We start from the raw sequence: 23469 nt of genomic DNA, 5'->3' as shown, positions 1-23469 counted from the left end.
ATATATATATATGTCATAGCAAAAACGATGTTGGCTTTCTGTTTAAGTGTTCAGTGGTTCAGTAAATGTATTTCAGACATCACCTACTTGCCTACTTTCCTACTACGGAAACATAGTAGCTCACCAATCAGTAATTCTACAACTTTTACAGGAAGTCTTTCTCATGAATCTAAATCCATTTTCAATTCACTGATGCCCTAGCACAGAGGCTTTTTGTAACAAAATTGTATTCTTCAATTATTTCAATACTCCCAGAAAGATGACATGAGAACACAGGTATTTATCAACGTTAATTTGTTTGGTCCACTTCTGATTAATTGTAATAAAAAATGTGTCCCTTTGGTTATAAGAGAGTCAAATTAGAGATCTTGAATGGACAATTCCTTCCCCAAGGTGTTCAATTTGCTACTTCCTCTGCAGGGACCCAACCTCACTGTGGCAGCTAGAGATATACACTCCAGGAAAACATGTTCTTAACCTTAATCCTGTTCCTGTGGGTGTGAACTCATTGTAAATAGGGCCTTTTGAAGATGTTATTTTTAGTTAAGATGTGGCCAACTGAATCGGGATGGATCTTAACCCTATTACTATAAGTCTTATAAAAGAAAAGCCACAGGGAGGAGCCGGAAGCTAGAAGTCAATGGAACCTGGAAGAGAAAGGAGAGGTCATCACCATATGGGAAGGCCAAGGAACCTCAGGATTGCAGCGAGCCAGAATACTGCCAACCCCAGGAGGAAGCAAGCCTTCTAGCCCCTGACATTGTGAGACAATAAATTTCCATTGTTTAAACCAGCCTATCATGTGGGATTTGTCACAGCAGATGGGAAACTAAGACACTCACCTTTCACCTCACACAAGTTCTTACAGCTGACTCAATCTCATTTATTATGTCTCCTCCATGAGGTTTACCCTGACAACTCTACTTAAAATTCCTTCCCCTAAGTCCCACAAAGTCACTCTCCTCCCATTTCCTATTGCTGTCTTCATAGATTTTATCACCATGTGTTGTTTTATCTCCGATTCCCTCAGTAGATCATAGGCTCCATGGAGACACCTTGTCTTCTGTATCCCCAAGGTCCTGTACAGAGGATGCTTCTTAAATGTTTGTGAAGGTGTGAATATAAAACCTGTCTTGGATAAAGTCTCTCTATGGTTCAAGGTCTCCTAGGGGCCATCTTGCTCCACATTTCATTTAGAATCTTTCATGAGTTCCTTCCCCAAAGTTTGATAAGTATGCATAATATATTTTTAAGAATTTGTTATTTTTAAGTTAGTTTTTTAAAAGAGAAAGCTGAACTGGGTTTCTTATAGAAATGGCTGATACAGGTCTGGGTATGAAATGTATACAAGAAAAGCCTGGGAAATCTTATCACGCTAGAAAGCAAAGAAGTTATCAAAGACTATTGGGGTCAAGTCAAAAGACACAGGAGCCAATGTGAAGTGGTTTCCATTGACCAAAGATGAGACAACTTGAATATCAACAAAAAGACATGATGGCTATCGATTAAAGCAGGTAAAATATATAAAAATTCATGAGTTCAGAATGTTCTTAAAGTTCGTTAGCTTTGCAGTTTTCTATGGCACCAACTCATTCTGAAAACTGACAGAAGGGAGAATTTATTCTGCCTTTCCTGTGCTAATCATATTTCAAATTAATCAGTGTTTAAGAGAAAAAGTTCTTCCTAGACAATTTCCAACTAATAAATGCAGACGTAATGCCACAATTACAAAAACCACAATTTTGTAACCTCTAATGAAATACTAGATTGAGGCAACAGATATGAATGACTTAAAACTATCTTGTGAATGGTTGGTGGGGAACTATAAAAATAGATTGATCACACTTAATACCTGAACATCCAATCAATCTTAACATCTCAAAAAGTGAGAGTACCAAACATTACATGTCTCTTGATGTGATGTGCATCACCTCACCTATATGTATTTAGCACCACCTATGAAGTATCTGCCAAAAAAAGTGAAACTGTGTCTGTCTAATCAAGCCTTCAGAGGTTGCAATCAACCGTGTGGGAAATTCTATAGGATGAGTGACTTCATTTCTTTAACAAATAAATATCAAGTTAAAAAGTGGGTTGGGGAAACATTTATATATTTAAAAAAAAAAGGTAAGAGATATATTTAAAAAAAGAAAAAAAAAAATACAAAAAAGAGACATTGAGCCCATTTAAAGTGCCAACATTGTTTCATACTGATTCAAACAAATCAACTCAAAAAGCTATTTTTGAGACAGAGAAAAATGAACAAGAATTGGGTATTAGCTGAGATTAAACTATTGTTAATTTTGCTAGTTGTGATAATGGTATTGTGGTTATGTTTTTTAAAAGTTCTTATTTGATAGAGACAAATACTAACATAGCTACAGGTAAAACAATATTATATTTGAGATTTGCTTTAAAATACTCCAGGAAAAAAAAAGTCTGTGTGTGTGTGTGTGTGTGTGTGTGTGTGAAAGAAGAATAACAAAATGATGATAAATATTGAGGCTGGATGATAGGAACAGAGGGGTGATTATTCTATTCTCTCTGCTATTGTGTTCGAAAGTTATCAAAACAAGCTGAAAAAGCTGATTTTTGTTTAAAAATGTTTTTATTGTAAAATAAACATATGAAAGAGTCTATGAACCACTTAAAATATTGAAATGTATTCCTGTGTATTAAAAATCCAGGGCAAAACATAGGAAATTATCATTTTGGGAAATCTCTTGGAATCCCTCCCTGATCCACTCATCCTTCTTCCTCAGAAATAACATCTGTTCTGATTTTTGTTATTACTCCTTTATTTTTCTTTATGGTTTTACTACTCATGTACCTATTGTTACATAAAATACTGTTTAGTTTTTTTTTTCCTTTAGTTTTTGAACTTCATATGAATTGAATCATGCTTTATGTATTCTGTTGACTTGCTTTTTTTGTTCAGTATCAGTTTGGGAATGATCCATGTTGATGCTCTTAACTATAATTTATTCATTTTCACTCCTGCAAAGTGTTCTGTTGTATGAATATACCAAAACTTGTTTATCCATTCTATAATTGATAGATGTTTATTTTCTATCTATAAACATTCCTGTACATTTCTTTTATTGCACATAAGGACGGATTTCTCTATAAAACATTCTGTACATAAACATAAACATTCCTGTACATTTCTTTTATTTATGTTTTTTAATGTTATTACCATAAACATTCCTGTACATTTCTTTTATTGCATATAAGGACAAATTTCTGTAAAGTGTATACCTACAAGTTGAAAAACTGAGTCATAGGATAAGTGCAAGCACAAGTGGGTAATGCCCAACTGTTTTCTTAAGTAGTGACTGTACCAATTTATTCCTCCTCCAGTAAGCAGTGTTTTCAAGATTCCTCTCTTTTTCACAAATTCACTTACTCTTAAGATTTTTGAAGTGCTTAATTTCTGCCAATCTGGTGAGTGTGAAATGATATCTTATTATTTTAATTTGCATTTCTTTATTAGTCATGAATATGAGCATCTTTTCATATGTATTCAGGGCATTTGTGCTTCCTCCACTGTGTGATACCCATTAATTTCTTTTGCTCCATTTCTAACAAGCTGTTTCTCTTTTCCTTAAGATTCCAAGGACTTCCTTAGATATTCTCTTTATCAACCCATTTTGTAGTTATATGTATTACAAATAACTATTTTGTGGCTTGCTTTTTCACTTCCATTATAGAATCCTTCAGTGAGTGAAAATTCTTAATTTTAATGTAGTCAAAGTTATCAACCTTGCACTTTGGGTCATCTTATTAAAGAAATCTTTCCCTAACTCACGGTTATAAAGATATTCCCCTATATTGTCTTCTAAAAGCATTACAGGTTTGTTTTTCACATTAGGGTCTTTGATTCATGTGAAATTTGTTTGTGTTTTTCCTTTGAGTATGATAAGAAGCAGTGCTCCAGTTTTTTTTTTTTTTCCATATGGTTAGCCAATTGACCCCAAATTGTTTTTCGAATAGCTCATTCTTTCTCTGCTGCTCTGTACCACCTATTGTCACAAATTAAGTGTCTAAATATACGTAGATCTGTTTATGGACTCTCTAAAACAGTCTGAATTTTCATCATCCAGAAAAACCAGTAAGTAAAGCAGGCTATGTTTGGTAATTCCTCTTATCCCCTAAAACCTAGAACTTCTGGGATAGTTCTCAACTTATTTCTCTTCCTTCAGTCCTCCAAACCATCATTCCAAGTCCTCCTAGATTCCTAAAACACAAGCTAATTCATGTCAGTTCTCTACTCAGATTTCATATAGGTAACTGCATCTACCTTTCTATCTTTCTATCAATCAATTGATCTACCTACCTACCTACCTACCTATTTGGCATGATTTGCTTCCTGGCACATCCCAAATGTTCTCATACGAACTTATTTTGTTTTGTCAAACATGAATGACCTATATATTTGTCCGAATCATATAAAAACAATATGGGTTTTGGGTCACTATTTCATTGGTTTAAAGAATCTTATTAAACGTCTTTAAAAATGTAATCATATAAAAACATAACTTTTTAACAAAATAATGCATTTTATTTCAGTTTGACTTACCTTGTTCCAAGAAAACAGACTCTCAGAAAACCCATATGACAAAACAAAGTAATCAAGGTCTATTTAACAACAAATGAATTTTCATTACATTTTATTAGATGTGCAAGAACCCCAATTTGGGTTTGCCTTCCTACATATTCTATTTGTACATTTTGGTACTATCTCTCCTTTTGAGCTAGAATATAAAAATCTTCTGCAGGCAGCTTCAGGGACCAATTAATTCCATTAAATTATATCTAGTTATGTAGTGAACTGAAACACTGCTCATCTGGGGCTGTCTAGAGCTGCAACAATTAGGAGATGGAAAGAAGCAAAAAGAGATTGATTTTATATGTCACTGAAGCACACTGCAACAATATGCCAGCATGACTTTCAAAATGGCTTTAAAATATTCCAAACTCAGGGAGTTTCCTTTCTCCTAAGTGGGAGTTGACAGACTGTCTGGCAGTATTAGAAAGAGGCAGAGAAAAACTGATGTCTACATTGTGTCTTTTAATAATAACATTCGGCCTCTTTGCGGCATCTCCCCCTTAGAAGAAACAGTCTATTTGTTGGGAGAGTGTGTGTGTGTGTGTGTGTGTGTGTGTGTGTGTGTGTGTGTGTGCGCGCGCGTGTGTGTGTGTCTGTGAGCTTTGCCTCCCCTTACGTAGGGGACATGATTTCACCTCTCACATCTGGGAAAACCAAACGGAAGGAAGGACACTAACCCTCCCAAGGTCACCTAGAAAATTAGCGTTGGAGGCGGGGGTGGGGACGTAACCCAGGTGCCCTGACTATAGCTTTGTGGTCGTGCACGAAATCATTTTCCTTCCCTTGCGAAAAAAATTCATTGGGCGGGGGAAGTGAGAGATTAATCAGATTTCCTCCTCTTTCCATTTACGGACATAAAAACTCACGAAAGCAGAAGAGGTGTCCACTCTGCAGTTCTTAAGCTGGGTCCCAAAAAAGCACTCCCCTCTTCCCCCCCGCCCCAACCACCACCCCCACCTCGACACAAAGCGATCTCAGCTCCCAGGGTTTCCGCCTCTCCAACTGCGTGCCTGGGAGGTGAGGAGAGGTTAAAACTCAGCCCTCACCTCCAGCCGGTCCCGGGCTCGGCGGCGCTCAAGCCCCGCCCCCGCCCGCCCTTCCCCCACGGCCTCAGCTCGCCAGCCCCTCTCCCCTCTCCCACGTCGGGCGCACCCATCCCAGATGCCGCCTGGCACCGAGCGCAGCCGCCGCCGCCGCCGCAGCAGCAGCAGCACTTTCCACTTGTATTGATTACCTCCCATCCCCGCTCAGCCTGCTCGCCAGAGCGGAGCGCGGCCAGCGCACCAGCCCTTAGCTTCGGAGCACTCAGGCTCCGTAAGGAAACTCCTAGGAAGCGCGCTGTCCGGGGTGTCCTCTGCATTCTGCAGTGTCTTTCTCTCTGCCTGGAGGAGGAGGAGGAGGGGGAGGAGGAGGAGGTGAAGGAGGAGGACGTCTGGTCCGGGTTGGGAGGTGGAGCAGCGGCAGCAACAGAAGGCGCCGCCGCGGAGGCAGCCGCCGCCGCCGGAAAGGGAGAGGCAGCAGAGATCGAGACTTGGAAACCCAAAGTGTCTGCGACCCTGCACGGCAGGCTCCCTTCCAGCTTCATGGGCAAAGTGTGGAAACAGCAGATGTACCCTCAGTACGCCACCTACTACTACCCCCAGTATCTACAAGCGAAGGTAATGGGGCGCTGGGGGTAGAGGAGAGCCGGACGCGGGGGGCTCCAGTGCGCGCGCGGACCCGGGCGCGCGCGGCAAGCCCGGGAGTCCCGGAGCCGCGGCCAGGCTCCCGGCGCACTGCGCTGCTGCAGCAGCCAGCGGACTGGGTGGAAGATTGCTAACTATAGCTCTGGCCTGGGCAGAGCTGGGCTGCGCTCGGTGCAGCGGCTTCCCGGGGAGCCGAGTGCGGGGATCGGGTTACAGAAAGCCGCGGGGGAGAGACTAGACAGGAAAGAGCCGCCAGCCCCTTCCTGGCCCAGGAGGTGGGGAGGGTCGTGGAGCTGAGCGGTCCCCTAGCTGATCGCTGGCTGGTTGGTCGCTGACGCCTGGCGCCCCGCGGCAGGATCCTTTGGCGGCGCAGCTTTTCGACCCCTTCTTCAGGGCCTCGCCCAGCGAGCAGGAACTCCTCGCGTTCTTCTAAGTGGCGTGGAGCCTCCGGGCCCCGCCAGGGACGCCCCTGAACCTCTCTAGCGCGCAGTGACTGGGGCTTGAGGTGGGGACTGGACGTTTTCCTCCCCGCCCCTGGCTCTGCGCGTCCGCCCCTCGCCTCTGATCTTTGTGCAGTGTGGCACTTCACCTGGTTACTGATTTCTGCTTTTACGCTGTTGTTTTGGGTAGAAAAGTGGACAAAGTTCAGCGTTCATTGATGTCCCTTTCGTCTTCCCTGTAGCTTTTGCAAAGGAGGGACAATGAACAGATTTCAGTGCAGAGAGGAAAGTGACTTTGTATTTACTTTAAAAACAAAAAACACAACACACCTGATATATTTACCACAGATCGTTTTCCAGTGGCGCTTTCTCAAAAGTGGCCTTCGCACACTCTTAGGTAACATGGCTGATGACATGTAGCCATATAAATTGCGATTGCCTTCTGGGGACGCAGGGTACTTTGTTAGTGGGTTTATCTTTATTTCTAAAGTAAGAATTTGATGTCTCCTGAACTCATTTAAAAAAAAGAAATTGAGTTCCTGAAGAGTTACTGCTTTGGAAGCTTGGTCAACACTTGGGGAGAGCAGAAGTTGGATGCACCAGCCTCCTTCAGCAGTTAACATCTCTTTCCACAACTCTGGGGTGCCCCTCTAGATCACAAAAGAATCAGGTATGGATGCAGTGTCTGAACTTTCTTTGGGTAAGCATGCCTTGTTTGCTGGCACAAGGCATTTCTGGCCTGGTAAGAAGAATCTCTGATTAAACCTTGATAAGGTTTGTATGTATGTACCTACAACATAGCTCTGTATTTATCTTGTCAACATCCAGATCAGAAATTTCCTAGCACTCATAGGCCTCATTTCCACACTCACCCCCGTCCCTATTTTACTTTGGGAGGCCCCAAAGAAGCAAGGTGGTAACAGCAAATACCATTATTCATTTCTGTGTAGTTCTTATGTATTTGTTTTCAGGGAATTGAGGGAAGTGCTCCTTTTTGTGAGCTACATTGTAAATGTTAGTTGTTTAAAAAAAACTTTGTGGTGTAATCAATGTGCAACCTTTTAGGTGTCATATATGTTTAATGCTCTAGTTTAAATTATGCAGCATTGCGTACCTAAATGACAGCCCATTCAACACCTAACTATATGAATAATAAATACATACACTCAGGTGAAGAAGAAAAAAACCATGTTTCTACAGACACATTTACCTTAGTGATTTTTGTTTGCCATTAGTAAGTTAGAAACCAACTACATAGCATTTAATGTAGCTAATGCAATGCCACTTTGCTCTTTTTTTGTCCCATAAATAATTGAAGAGAGAGACAAACGGCAAGAGCCTGCCCTTGTAATTAGGGTCGGATCCCAGAAAGCTTTAGGACCCATTTTCTGAAAGAGTGCTTCCTGCATAAAGTATTTAATATTGATTGTGTTACAGTAAATGGCTTTCTCAAAACATATCTTGCTGTTCTACTCTGAAATCTGAAATCCCATTACTCTGAATCTCTTTGTTTCCGGAGAAAGGTATACTTACTCACTTGACCTACATAACCTGGTGTTAAAGTTTGGTAATTAAATCTGAATTCCCTATTGTAGAACTATCTTGATTGTCTCTCAGAGAGGGGCATCTCCTAAAAATTTAAAAGTGACTAGATGCAGATTTTAGGTAAACACAGTTTGGACCTCTAATCCGTTTTTTTCTCCCTTATGTATCTGTTGGTAACATGGTAATAGCGTATGTCATTAAAAAATTAAAGACTTAGTTTGATTTGTAGTTAGTTTAAAAACAAGTGTTACCTAATCTACCTAAAGAGTTGTTAAACTCTCTTAGAATCTGGTGTGTACCGCAGTGATCCTTGCTTGTGTGTATGTGTGTGCCCGCACCCATGTTTTAACCTTCCTGAAATATGGGATAGAAAACATCACGCTGTTTAAAGTACAGTGGTGTGTTTGCAAGTCAGTGTTGTTTTGAAACTTCTGTTTGGAAACTGTATTAAAAACTGAGCAATGACGTAGTTATTTTAAAAACGATGTTTAACTTAAACTTGTGATCAAGAGAGATGGCGTGATTGTTTTGAAGTGACAACGATTAAATGGTTGTGATTTCTGTTAGCCAGAGGGAATAGATGATACCAATTAAAATGGCACTTGAAAATGAGTTTTGTTACTATACTTTAAAATGTTATTTGTCAAATCATTCTGCCTGTGTTAATGATCCAATCAGAGTCTGCTTTGACAAATTTACTGTGTAATTTTTCTCCTAACAACATAGTTACTTCTACATTTTATTAACAAACAATAACATCCAGGGACTGTGTTAGCACATGTGACTATTTTAGTGTGCTTTGACAGAAAGAGAAAATCATTAGAAAAAGTGATAAATCTGCATTAAATGTAAAGTAGACTTGAGAGCGATATGGAAGGGCAGGACATGGATGGATATGAAGGGGTTTGTGCAATTTTCATAATACCTTAAGTGTAGAGTAACATAAATTTCAAATAACCTGATTTTACATGCCTGTTGGGTTTTTTTGTATTTCTTGTTCAGGATGGTCTTATCACAGTAGGTTCTCTTTATCATCTGATACATACATTCTATAGAGATGTAGTTTGATGTAGCTTTGTCATCATGAGCAAATACCGTTCTGAAGAATTTTCTGAATTTTAAATGAATTATGCTACATTATGAAAAATTAAATTTGGTATCCACTTTTCAGCTGCATAGAAATAATTCTGATAATGTAACATTTTAACTAAAGATTTACATGAATACATTTTCAACCAATAACTGTATACTGTATTAATATTACTGTAAAGGCAATGCTTGAATCATGATCTCCTTATTTCAGAGATAGTACAGTATACATTACTGTCAGTGCATATATGCAGATATTTATGTGGATTGAAATACTCCATCTTTTGAAGAAAGGAAATAACGAAAATTTATTTACATGATTAAGTAGCTAGATATTTTTGTACCAACTGAAACCAATTTGACATTTATAATCCTCATTAACAAATTTATCAAGTATATTTCCATAAAATATACCATATATTATACATGCAATAATTATATATTATTGCTGTATACATCAATAATGCTTTCTGCATAATTTTGTTTTAAAACCATCTTTGGATAAGTGTATGTCAAAGAACATAGCTGAACTAGCTTCAAAATCTGGAAAATAATGAGTAATTATAATTTAGGATTCCGTTAATAATGGCTACTAAAGCAAGATGGTTTTTCTGAATTGAATTTTGGTGTATGTTAACATTTCCTTGAATTCCTTAACTCTAGTTTAGTTGGGGCCAAGTGAATATTGTGTCAAGCCATCTGTTTCTCCAGGCATCAGGGAACATAGATTGGATACATAAACCTACTGAGTATGATAATGCAGACTAAAAGTACAAAGACTTAATATTAAGGAAACGGTTGCTTTGTGTCTTAAGAAGTAACCAAATTTATGAGATGAATAAAGTTTGCTTAAATATATCAATATAATAATGCAATATTTTACATTGATAAAAAACCTTATTTCCTCAGGTAAGTGGGATATTGTGGCTATCTAGAAGTGTTGTTTGAAGCCTCAAGGTCATGAACATGTTAAAAATAAGATGCATTATGATGCAATATTGTAGCACCCTTCCTTTTGGATAGCTATTTCTTTTGAATTTTCTGTAATAGGCACATTTTCTTTTTAATATGTTCGGAGGAAAATCTCAAGCAACTAGAGGGGACCAGGAAAGATAAGTGAAGTAGGAAGGTAGTCAATCATTTGATATTATTATAACTAGATCTACCTTAAATGTTTGGCAAACCTGGCTTTGAATTTAAATTGAAATATGGGCAATTTCCATGTAACGGACTTTCAAGGAAAGATTTTAAAACTTTACTGATACATTTCTCTGATTTTGTATTTTGCTTAATTGTTTATCAACACTTTAAGATTATCCCAACTTACTTAATGGATATTGAAATTTTAAGTTATGTATCTTTTAGCTAAAGGCAGAGAGATCTTCCCTTTTCTTTTCACTAAAGCGGGAGTTGCCAGAAAAAAAAAATAGTTTTTCTGTATCTGCCTAACCAGTAAAAATTGTGTGAGAAAGATCTAGAATGAAAGGATAACTGCTTACTGAAAAATGACATGGACACTTAAAAATCATTTAATCTTTTTAAGGATGAGGAATTTCTCATCTAGTTTGGTTTTCATTGGATGCTTTGTTAGCTAATGTTTATTTTTTCCAAGCTTGGTCTCACTATCGCACTGAAAGTGTCTCTTCAAAGGATATTGACACCCCCCTAGTACATTGTTTGATTTTCAGAACAGTAGGTGCTAAATAAATGCTTGTTAGAAGACTATTGTTATTCAGAATAAATACATGCAGAAGCTTTTTTTCAGACTGGAAATGTACAAATTCAATAATCTAGCCAAGTTTTCTAATGAAATCTCAATATAGTTTGATTTGTGTTTTGATTTATTTTGTTTCTAAAATTAAAACTTTCGAATATTTTGTGAACTAAGGTTCCTAGGATGAATCATGCATCAACTGGTAAGTAGTTCATTTGTGGAATCCAAAGTGCCTTTTTTGCCATGTTCTTGTTAAAGATGATGGGTGCAAGAGAAAAATCCATAGTATTATATTGAGGGGAAAAATGACAACTATGATGTATTGGTGACTCAGCCTGTGTTTGCCTCCTAAAATCCGCCTCCACCATCACAACCCATACTTTTTCCTGCTGAATTTATAAGAAAATCTCTTTTTTCAGTGTATTTCAGACTTAGAAAAGACATTTATTCACTTACTGGATAATGACTAAAATATAAACTAGGATTGGAGTGTTTAGGCTTATAATTAATCTCTTACTAACTACTGCATAACCCTAAACATGACATTCAAACATCTACAATTTAAATTGGGAGAATACAGTTATTATCCCATTCATTGGGATATTGTAGAAATAAGCAGGAATGTATCAAGTGCTCTTAAGTGGAAGTGTTTTATTCAATGTAAAATTGCTTATTTTAAAGAAAATGTAGTAATGATAGGTCAGTGATTTAAATGTTGTACCATAATATTTGGTATAAAATCAAACCCTATATTCAAAGTTTGAACAGTGGGCTTGAGGATTTTATGTGAAATGAATTTAAATATTCTGGTATCTCTGCTGTCATTTTAATCAATAAATAGTAAAACCCGGTGGAACTTGGCTGGGACTTATGACAGGCAACACTTGGATGATACAGATGTTTACCACTTGGAGTTTGGTGAGATGACACACAGCAAAATGTCTTGTTAGACCCTGGTGTCAAACACCCAAACACAGTTGATAATACAAACTAAACATTTATTAATCTGGTACTCAGGAAGGGAAAAGTATAAAGGGGACACTAACAGCTAAGCCAACAACAAACTGAACATGTATCTTCCATGATCTAATTCTTTTTTCTTAATTCCATCTAGTCTCCTTAACATAAGTCTATGAATATTTTAATTTTTTAAACAAACACTGACTGGAAAATAAACATGTCCAAGGTGATAAGGGAGACAAAAAGGAGAGGACAAGTAATCAACATCTAAATCTCCTAGGGGAGAAAATGAATGTCTTTTAGCTAATTCTTAATTTTTAAATGGATGTATTTCTCATTTTAGAGGATGGAGAATAGTCTTCTGGATGATGAACATAAAAATCTAAATTCTAAAACAGAGATTAGATGCTAATACGAATAGTTAACTTGCTTGTAAATCCAGTAGTGTAGTGGGTGGTTTCCTGTACTGTTTATATTCTGGAATTAGGTTAAGTTTTAAGCTGGTAGGTTGTTGGAAAAATGCTGAGGCTCATGAAGGGCTAAAACATTAGCCAATCGATCATATTTATGGAGTGACTACAGTACACACTTGTCTGCACTTGACATTGGGAAAGCTTAGGAGTTGAAATATCTGGTCTCTGCTCTTCAGCCCTCACAAGCTATCATGGAAGACAGAATAGCCATGATGCAAGAAATAAACAAAGAGTGTTTATAAGTAGTACAAACAGGAAGGCAGCAAAACAACCAGAAATCCAAGTGTCATAGAAGGCACTAAGATATACCTGGGATTACAAACTCTGCTATGCATTTTGTGAGAAAAAGTAAAGTGCTGATAAAAGCTATAATAAACCTGGAAATTTTAGAAAGAAATTGACTTTGAGATAAATCAGAGAAAATTTCTTGAATTAATTACCACCATTTTGGGGCACTTTTTCTGCTTTATAATCCTCATATGAGTACTTAACAGTTTTAAAGAATAACATTATTTTTAAAATATTTTATGTTAACTCTCCCCTCAAATTTTCATGTTCAGTTCCTTGCGTTGCACTATTATTTTTCTAGTTATAGGCTTTAAAATGGGTTATTAAGCCAACCTACTAGGATTATGACAGGCTAATAAAATAATCCTTAAATGATGACATAATGGTTATGCAGAAATGTTACTTTTGTGATTTTGAATCATTTGAAATAATGTTTATTTCTTATAACTCACTAGCCTTGTTTACAGAAAAGGGGGAAAATAAGTTTGGGGTTTTGTGATACTGTTTTCCTGCAACCTACATGTTGATAATTTGTCTAATCTGAGCTGGCATTTCTTCAGAAAATAATAGATTTTATTTTATCATTTATTATTGCTCATTAATTTATTGTTCCGATCCGTCATGGATAGAGCTGTTTTTTACTCTTTATCTGGTCATTGTCTAGTCTGTCTTCTTTTAAAATAAGCTGTTATTCACTTCTGAAGATGGAACCAAGTCCTTCAGGAGTCATAATTGTCTTCTCCTTGGCCTCAGTGTGGGACATGGAATCCTGTGCTGTGAAGTTGGGCTGTTGGATCCCAGATAAACAGTGATTTCAGGGGAAGGTTTTATGTAATGAAACTGGATCATTTCATAGATGTTGCAAATACTTTTCATTGAGCTTGGAGGAGAAAGAGTATCATCTTCCCACCTCTGCTGGTGTGTGGGTCCATTTCATATGAGATACCAGTTTTTATTTTTATTTTTTTCGTGAATTCAAAAATTTAATACATAGAATGGGCAGAATTGGTTGGCTACATCAGGGAATATTGTGCTTTTAACTTGAGTTTCTTGGAAGAAAAAAATCAAAGTTGCCAAAGATGAATTTTAGATTATAAGCTTATATTTAGTTTATACTTGAGCATCTCAGATGATACTATACAATTTCCCTTGTTGAACACTTTTTAAACATTGTGATTTTGAGAGTGGCAATTTAGTGTGTATTTGTATTGGAGAAATTCGAAACCCTTCTTATCCCGTAAAATTGCAATTAAATATTTTCATAGTTTATATAATAAAGTCTCAGATAAAATACTTAGTCATAAGGAAAAGTAAATTTTTATTATGAATTTATAATACCATCATCTTTACCTTTGTCTTCTCAACAACAATTTGGGTTCTTCACCCAACAGGCTTTTGACAAATGCAGACGTTTATAAAAAGAATTTTGCCAGTTTTTATTTTCAAGTTATTTACTAAAATACTCCCCAGGCCCTTTCTGCCTCCTACAAATCACAGCTCTGATGAGTTTCATTGTTTTTAAAATGGAACTGTTAAAAAAAGGTTCCTAAACTCATTCCCTTCCTTAGGTTTCATTCTATGAGATCACTCGCTTACTTTTAATGAAAAACAAAAAACAAAAAAACAAAACACTGAAAGATTTAGCTACTGGGAAAACTATTTTAATAGCAAAAATTCTATAGCTTGGCAGATTATATTTTTCCAGTAGTCTAGATGATTTGGTTTACATTTGCATGTACTAAACTTACAAGTGATCTGTTTCCAACAAGTTTTTGTTCCAAAAATTCACTTGTCAGTTAGTTATTTAGAACTTGAAACTCATTTCATATATAAATTGTTAGTCTTAGTGATAGGTCCCCCAGCCAATTCATATAAGTCTGTGCAAGTAACCCATTTTATAAATCACATATAGATGTTTTATGTGAGTAGTTCCGTGGTGCTGGAAAATGTTTCTTAGGGAAAGTGAGGGCATTGAGAGTTGAAAATGTTTCTTAGGGAAGGTGAGGGCATTGAGACTTGAAATTTCAGGAACCCATCTTTTGCCCTCTTCTACAGTACTTTAAGCTTCAAGGACTGGGAAAAGGGTTTCAAGAAGAGGGAGGTGCAACATGCAGAGGTTAGGGATTTGCAAAACCTGGTGTAAGGCCCTGGGAGGCTGCCTCTCACTCCTATACTAGCTCTGCAATCGCCTGTTTTCTTTTCCTGTGCTGGCCTCAAAGATAATTTTGTTCCCTTTCCCCCTAAAAAAAAAAAAAAAAAAAAAAAAAAAAATTGAAAGTAGTTAGGGGGTTTCTAGTAGTGCTTCTCAATCCCTGGCTTGCCTCTGCCTATACTGCTACAGCCTCACAGCTTTTCTTTGCATCTTTCTAGCTCTGGATCCAGTGAATGGCTATTGAGGCTGGTAGGAAGAAGAAAAAGAGAAAAACAAGAAATTGTCCAATTCCAGCACTTATCTGCTTTTCATCTGGTCCTGATCCAAAAATGGTTCTTAACTCTTAGGGGATCCCCATACCTCCTTGTGAATCTGATAATGGTACATACTCCCATTTACTTCAAACTTTTGCCTAGAATTCAGCTTGTGGAGCACAGGTTAAGAATCCTACCCCAAAAGGAGGATAACGACTAGAACCACTCTTGGCTTAAGTGGACAATTCAGAATGTGGATCCCTTGGTATTTTGTTTCTGAATTGTGGCTCAACAGACTGGGATGAAAAGTTGGACAGAGCCCAGGGGTGGGGTAAAGTCCATGGCAGTAACCAGTGAGGGTTTGAACAATCTCAAGGTATGTTCCCTTTCTGGCTTTTGATCCCCGTCCTCCCAGTTTTTCTGCTGCACACTAAGAGTTGTACTACTCTGGACCTACTTCTTACCAGTGACAAGTGTGTGTGCTGCTGGGGGATCCACCTCTACATGTAATCTACTCACACTGGATCTGCCCACATCAGGGACCAATTGTGTTTGACTTCGTTTGGCTAAAAAACCTTTATTACCTTTTAATGCTACAGATTATGAATTTGCTAAAAATGATTGCCTCATTGAATCATATTTTCTCTTCTGATACCTTATCCAATTTTATATGGAAATTTTTAGGAGCACAGCCATGTACTACGTTGAACAAGAGTATATAATTAGCAGGTATTCCAAATAGAAAGTATTTGGAAGAAAAATGTGTACTCTTAATGAGATTGGAATTTAAATATAATATGGTCAAGTGGTAAGCTATTTACCATTTTTTTTAACCCATTCTACAATTTAAAACCACATGTAACCATTTCTTCTATTCTTGAATATTTTACTAAATTTTCTTTATCTAAAATAATAATCATATGAGAATTATGTTGTTTTAAACATTTGCAAAAGACTTAAAAAGGTGTATTTCTTACTTGGTAATCGTTCCTCAGATTTTAATTTTAATAGCAGAAATCTTAAATGTTGATTTTGATTGCTTTACAAGGATTAGATTACATCTTAACATACAGCCCAAATGGCTTTTAAAATAACGGTGGGTGATATCTGGTGTTTCTTTACTCCCTCTCTGTCTCTGTAACAAAATTCAAATTCATGTTTCAGCAGTACACGATGTTCTTCATTGCACGTCCTTTGAGCCTTCAAAATTCGATTTGACTGCGTGGTCTGACGATAGCATGTGCAGATAAGTACATTGTGGTCATAATCTGTGTGTCCGGGCCCTAATGAACATCTGCTTTCTAGGGTGCCACAGCAGCACCTTCTTTGTTTCCTCTTTCTTTGACTTTTGATTTGAATCTTGTTAAACCCTGCAATCAGGGTCATTTTTGTTTTGCTTTTCTACATGCAAATGCTCCTGTCTCCCTCTTTGGGTGGAAAGAAAGCCAGAATTATAAAAATGAATGCCTTGGAAATTTAAAAGCAGACTGCATGAAGTGCACAGCTATAGATCTTCCATTGACAACTCAGCCATATTATACTAGTTAAGATTAAATGGATGGAACTACCTGGTCAATTTAATTAAATTCAGCAGTTACTGAGCAAGCATTGTATTGGACCCTGGAAGATGCAAGTATGAATGAGATATGGTTCTTGCCGTCATGGAGCACAGTAGGATAATTTTATTTATTTAAAATTTTTATTGAGGTAGAACAGAACATGCATACAGTAGAGTGTGCAAATCTTAAATACAGAGATGGATATGCTAATGTAACAGCCACCCAGGTCAAGATAAAACATTTTCAGTACCTAGAAAGTACCCTCATGCCCTTCCCATTGTGTACCTCTAAAGGGAGCTACTAGTCTGATGTGGTAGACTGGTTTGGTCTATTCTTGTGAAGTGTTCTTCAAGTTTTTTTGTTCACTTTCTAAACATAATTGCCTTATTGAGATATAATTCACATACTGTACAGTTCACTCTTCTCACTTTTAAAATTGTGTTGGGTTGTTGACTTTTTTATTCCTTTGTAGGAGTACTTCAATATATTCTGGATTTGAATCCTTCATCAGGTAGATCTATAAGAATATCTTCTCCTGATCTGCAATTTTCCCTTTCACTGTGCTATTAGTGTCTTTATTTAATAAATAGAAGTTCTTAATTTTAATGAAGTCCAATTTAGAAGTCTTTTATGATCATTGCTTTCTGTATGTAAGAAATTTTTGCTTACTTTATTTTCATGAAGATATTTTCCTGTAGTCTCTTCTAGAAGCTCTATTGTCTTACCTTTCACATTTAGGTCTGCAATCCATGTCTAATTAATTTTTGTGTTTGGTGTAGATAAGGTCAAGATTTGTTTTTTCCCCATAAGGATATCAAATTGATCTAACACCATAAATTGAAAAGACATTTCCCCCCTTTGAATTTCAGTGCTGTCTTTGTTGTCCATCAGGTGACCGTATTTGTATGGCTTATCCTCTGGAGTCTTTTCTGTTCCATGTGTGTTCTTGTGCCAGTGCCACACTGTCTTAATTACTGTAACAATGCAGCAAGTCCGTATTCTTTTTCAGAGTGGTCTTAACTGTTCTTGGTCCTTTGTATTTCCTTATACATTTCAGAATCAGGTTTTCAGTTTTCGCACACAAAAAGAAATCTGCTAGGATTCTTATTGGAATGGCTTTAAATTTATATATCAATTTGGGGAGAATTGATGTATTAACAATAATGAGTCTTCCAAACTCTTAGGTATGGTATATATCTTATTTATTTGTGAACTTACCACTTTAAAATGATTAATAATAAAACAGGGTGGGAAATTGCTATAGTTTAAATTCTTGTTTCTTAGATACATCCAATGTATTTAAGATCTGTAGTATGGTAGTTGGTATAGACTCTCTGTTAAGAAGATAGTTCTTTTGAAGAGAGAGAGAATTTATTATGAGATTGAAATTAATTTTGGAAGTAGTGAACCACTGAAACTTGCCCTTTAACAGCAGATGACACTCTTAATTTTTCATGAATGTATCTCAAAATATAACTGTGTTTTTCTTTTATACTCTTTATTCTCTTTTTGAGGCGGTGTTTATTTGATGTTGTAACCCCCCATCACCCTGTCTTATATATTTATAAAACATGATACTATTGAAAATTAGTTCTGTTTGGAGAATTTTCTGACTTCCCTTGTGACCCTTCAATAAATTCTCAATACTGAATACTGTGAAAACAAGACTGGGAATTGCTGCCTAGACACTAACTTCTAAGCAATAGAACATAGTGCTCTGTGGGCCTTGGCTCCTTCAAACTTTTTCTTAGATGTTCTAAAAAAATCTTGCATATATTTTTTCATGCTTTATGTTTAAGGTTTCAAGCTTTGATTATTGTCATATTTGGCCAACCAACAACAACTACCTAGAACTTTCAAAGCTTATTAGTTCTGGCTAGGTTAGCCCAGGTTGACTAGGAGGTTGAGTGGATGACTTCTGAAGTTCCTTTCAACTATAAATTGTATGATTCTGGGAATTCATAATATCCAAGAGTCACAGAATATTAGAACTGAAAGGAACTTTAGGATCGTCTGGTCCAAGCTGCCCATTGTACTGATGAGGAAAGTGACTGAGAGAGAAGAGACAGACAGAGAGTTCCAGAGAGGCAGAGGGTGGAGGAGAAGGAGTGAAGCAGCAGGAGGGCCAGAGATGGGGAGGGCGGACACCGGACCCCACTGGGCAGGCCAGTGCCAGTGGTCAGTGCCAGTGTTCTGAAGAGGAAGAGAGGAGAAGGGAGGCCACACTAATGCTTCCATGGTCTTTCTAAGAAATTTATCACAGAGGTTGGATGGGGGTGAGTGGGGCCAGTGACACCGGCTGGTGTCGGAACAGGTCCTGGCAGGGGTCCCACTGTCCGAGGTCCCCCTACAGTGGGCAGCTGGACTTCCGTGTGTCCCTCCACCAGAATGGCTGCTTCTCCTTGTTTGCCAGAACAATGTACCAAGGCTGACTCTGCTTTGTTCTCTTGTTTCTAACCCCTTCCTGGCTCCTGGCTTATTTGTGACCTTGTTGGGTTTCCAGATTCTTCTTTTACCACATTTCTAAGGGTCTTTGTTTTAATAGCGCTGAGACTGGGGCCAAAACCTCTCACTATTTCAGCATGCCTGGGGCTTTCCCACACTGGCAGGGTAGACTCCAGACTACTTCATTCCTGCCAGACTTTCTCTATCCTCCCATTGCTACTTACCTTGGTGTAGTTTAAGTCTGGTCACCAAATAAGGCTCTGATTAAACGCCTCCTTTATTTGCTGAAGTCAGCCTTCTTGTTCACCATTCGGATGAAAACCAATTTCTTCCTCACGCCAACACACCAGACTGTTTGGTGATATTTCTTTTTTCATGAGATAAGTGAATGCAGTCGGCAGCCTTCGTCACACAATTAGGCTTCAGGAGCTCTGTTTTGATCAATTATGTGGACAGTCTTGAAAACAAAATGCACAGTAGTTGTCATCAACAGGCTGTTGTCCCATTTGGGCACAGCTTTTCCCTCATGCTGTTTGGATCATACACTCATTAAGTATACCAGCTGAAAATGTTGTGACTGGATATATACCTTGCATTAGGGAAATCAAATACAGGGAAAATTGGGATATATTGAACAAATAAGAGAGAGTGGCTTTTCCACAGTTTACAAACACATTCACCAGTAAAGATGCCTCCTTAGTTCATTTACATATTTCAAAGATTATTACAGGTCACTAACTCCTTAACAGAAAGTATAATTTAAAGTTAAGCCATCAAGAACCTTGGCCTATTAAAGATTAATTAGATATTAAGAAAAATGGTTTGTGAAATAATTTCTTAAGTCAGTTGGAAAAGATGAATTTATTTTGTTATACTTGATTTACACCCAATTTCTTAGGAATGCATTATGAATAAAAGCAACGTACAACTGTAGCTAGCTGTGGTTTTGTTTTTGTTTTTCCCTCACTGTTGCAAGGATCCTCAGCACTGATTGGTTCAGTTTTTTGTTTTTTTTTTTTTCCTTCTATTAGTGTGTGTAACTGTAACTGGTGAACCCTGGAAGTCTTGGGATACTCAGAAGGAAATGTCAGAAAGGGCTGTGGGCAATTTAAAATCATGTTAGGGCCTATTATCTGTAAGAAAATCAAGTTGCTTGTGGACCATTAGCTGTCAAAGAGGTTTCCAGTGAGGTGGTGTGTTTAAAGAACGAGAAGAGACATGCCTTTGTAGATGGGGTTCAAATAAGCAGTTAAGGAATTATTACCCCCAGAAATAGAGGGAATTTCCTTTCTGATACAAGTTTACTTTCTAAACTAAATGTATGTGGTTTTGGACCTTTCATCTAAGTTTCTCAGTGTATTATTGAGCTTTAGAGCACAGTTTATAAGAATATGCAGGCAAACTGAGGCAGATATGTCAAATTCTGTGTTGGTTGTGTACTCACCCTTGGGAAGCCTGTAAAATCTGATTTATGGGACTTTTAAAAACTGGAGACAGTAGAGTTTGCTAATTTGATTTTTCTTTTTCTTATTATGTTTTAACTTTCGCTAAGTGGCCTTTAATTTAGACTATACAGTATAATAAATTTACATTTAATGTTGGGGGAAAAGACTGAGAAGTCACAAAATATTAGTAAAGAACAAAACAGAATACATATTTAGTAATAATTTGATGTAGTATTTAGTTAACAGTAATTTACATACATGTGGGTCTTCACAAAAATATAAGATCCTTAAAAATAAGAAATAAATCTTGCTCATTTTTGTGCTTATTACCGTGCTTTGCATGTAGTAGGTACATAATAAATGTTTATTAAATTGACTCTATCTCTTTTGTTTACTAATACCGTAAAGAGAAAATGAGGCACAGCTGGAATTCTTTAGGGATGAAATGTTTCTGCTTTAAGTACATACACGATTAGGGTAAAAATGGGCTTTTAGTGTAAACTGTGTAAGCAGTTTTCTTAGTCCCTAGCTTTACTATTAGACTTGATCATAGTGTCCTATTCATGCCTGGAAGGCAGATAACTACTATGAAGCATAGTTTGTCATTTCACATAGCACTTTATATTAGTCAGGGTTCTTCAGAGAAACAGAACCAAGATATATATATATATGTATGTATAGATATGTGTGTTTGTGTATATATGTATATATATGTATATATGTAAATATTAATATGTATGTAAATATTAAGAGATTTATTATAGGAATTGGTTCATGCAACCATGGGGATGGGCAAAGCTGAATTCCATAGGCCAGGCCTGAAGCTGGAAACTCTGATGAAGGTGCTGAACTCCCAGGAGGAGCTGCCTGGCTGAGGTAGAGAAAATTCTTTCTCGTTGCTGAAGTCTTCCGTTCTCCCTGTAAGGCCTTCAACAGATTGGATGAGCAGACTCCTCTCATTGCTGAAGGCAGTCTTCTTTGTTGATTGAAGATGTCATCAGCCATAGGTGCAATCAACTGACTGATGATTTAAATCCACTAAATACCCTCACAGTAACAATCAGGCCAGTGCTTGCTTGGCCAAACAACTGGATACCATATCTTGACATATGAAAATTAACTTGACATATGAAATTAACCATCACACACTTCATGAAGTACAGAAACAAAATACTTGATGACTATCTTAAGTTAATATAGCAAATGTAATGCATATAGACACATTTCATCAAAATGAAAATTTATATTACAATTTTTAAAATAACATGGATGGGGCATTATTATTGAAAAACAAATTTTAAAAAAGGCTGCATTTCCAGAAACTACATTTCTTAGGGTTAACTGGAGTCTCGCAGGACCTAGAACTGAGTCTGACACATAGCATGTGATTGTGCCTGTCTGGGTTCTAACAGGAAACACGTGACATACTAAACTTAGTATTTAAGGAGTGTTGAATAAATGGGCAAATTTACAAATGTGTGGGTGGGATTTAGGAAAACCGTGAAATGATAATGTCATACTCTGAGGCCAGCGAAAGATGGGCACCGTTACTATGCAGGTCTGAGGGGAAAAGGGGTGGCAGCTGGTACCAGAGCCTGGGAGGGTAGCTGGGTGGAGAGGACTGCCTGCCAGGAGCTGTGACCTTCGGCTGAGGACCTAGGCCAACCCATGCCGACCAGACAACCCTTCAGTCTCCAGTCTCTTGCAAGTGCCTCCAGTTGGAGCCAATAGGGAACTGGAGAGAGGAGGAGCCCACTGATGCAGGGCATATGGGTCAGCCTCCCAGGGCACAGGGTAGAGGGCAGAAGGTGAAGAGGCAACTGCAAGGAATGGGATAAGTAACTACTTTTGGGATAAATGAATGGCTGCTCACTACCTTTCTTAACCAACAGTTTCTTTTTCCTTTCAATTAACGCTTCAACTTATTGCCTTCCAAAAATCCATTATTATTACACAACTGAATGAGGTAAGCAGTATTTAGTGAATGTCTGCTATGCATAGAGCTGTTTGCCAGGTATGATGCTATCAGTTGTGGACAACTTTCTATGATAAATTGCTGTTAGTGGAGTTGTACCTTGCTTTACATAACAGATCCTGAAAGCAAGCAAATGAAAGTATTGGCATTAAATACTTTGAGGTGAGATTATAAAGCAATCAAAAGCACCTCATTTCAGGTGCACTTGGAAGGCTTGCTTTTTAAAGCAATCCTATAGTGCTGCACTGCCCGGTAAAAGTTTCTATGATGATGGAGGTGTTTTATATCTCTGCTGTCTGAACCTGTGGCCACTGGCCCCATGAGGCTATTAAACACTTGAAATGAGGTAGTGCAACTGAGGAACTGAATTTTTAATTTTTAGCTACATGTGGCTAGTGATTCTCATATTGGACATTGCAGATATAGCAGATTGTTAAGTAAATATTCACTTTCTGATTTAAATTTTATATGAGTCTATGTTGAAGTAAGAAGTTAGATCTTGTTTGTTCAGATTGCTGACCTACATATGTATTGGAGAGTAGGAATAAAGAAATAGAAACTGAAGAATTTGAGTCAAAAATTTATAAAAGGATACAAAATTCTCTATAGAAGTGCTATAAATGGCCAGCACTTACGGGAAAGAGATGTCAAAGGCTGCTAAGGTGATGCTGGGTTCTAAGGCTTTGGCTCATAAAAGCAAAGCAAAAAAAAAAAAAAAAAGAAATACAAGTTCCCTTTTATGGTTTGTGTTTTATAATTGGATGTTATATTTATTTAGACTGAGTAATATTTAAAAATAGACCAATGTATCCAGATTTTACCATCATTAGAAAGGC

General features: G+C 37.4%; 1 protein-coding gene across 5 annotated transcripts in view; it reads left to right on the top strand.

Annotated features, from left to right (window-relative positions):
* Nucleotides 1-5756: 5756 nt before the first annotated feature.
* The window catches only part of RBMS1 (RNA binding motif single stranded interacting protein 1), a 241111-nt gene continuing 223398 nt past the window's right edge, over nucleotides 5757-23469 (top strand). Inside the window, exon 1 of one of the 5 annotated variants that reach the window (XM_037849561.1) lies at nucleotides 5757-6267. In XM_037849561.1, the coding sequence (XP_037705489.1) occupies nucleotides 6193-6267 (75 nt within the window). In that variant the 5' untranslated portion in view covers nucleotides 5757-6192. The remainder of the gene's footprint in view (nucleotides 6268-23469) is intronic. The other 4 variants (XM_037849559.1, XM_037849558.1, XM_037849563.1 and 1 more) reach the window with 4 other exon arrangements.

Source organism: Choloepus didactylus, chromosome 9, assembly GCF_015220235.1.
Source record: "Choloepus didactylus isolate mChoDid1 chromosome 9, mChoDid1.pri, whole genome shotgun sequence".
In the NCBI taxonomy this organism is placed as follows: domain Eukaryota; kingdom Metazoa; phylum Chordata; class Mammalia; order Pilosa; family Megalonychidae; genus Choloepus; species Choloepus didactylus.
This window is presented reverse-complemented; position numbering and strand designations above follow the sequence as displayed.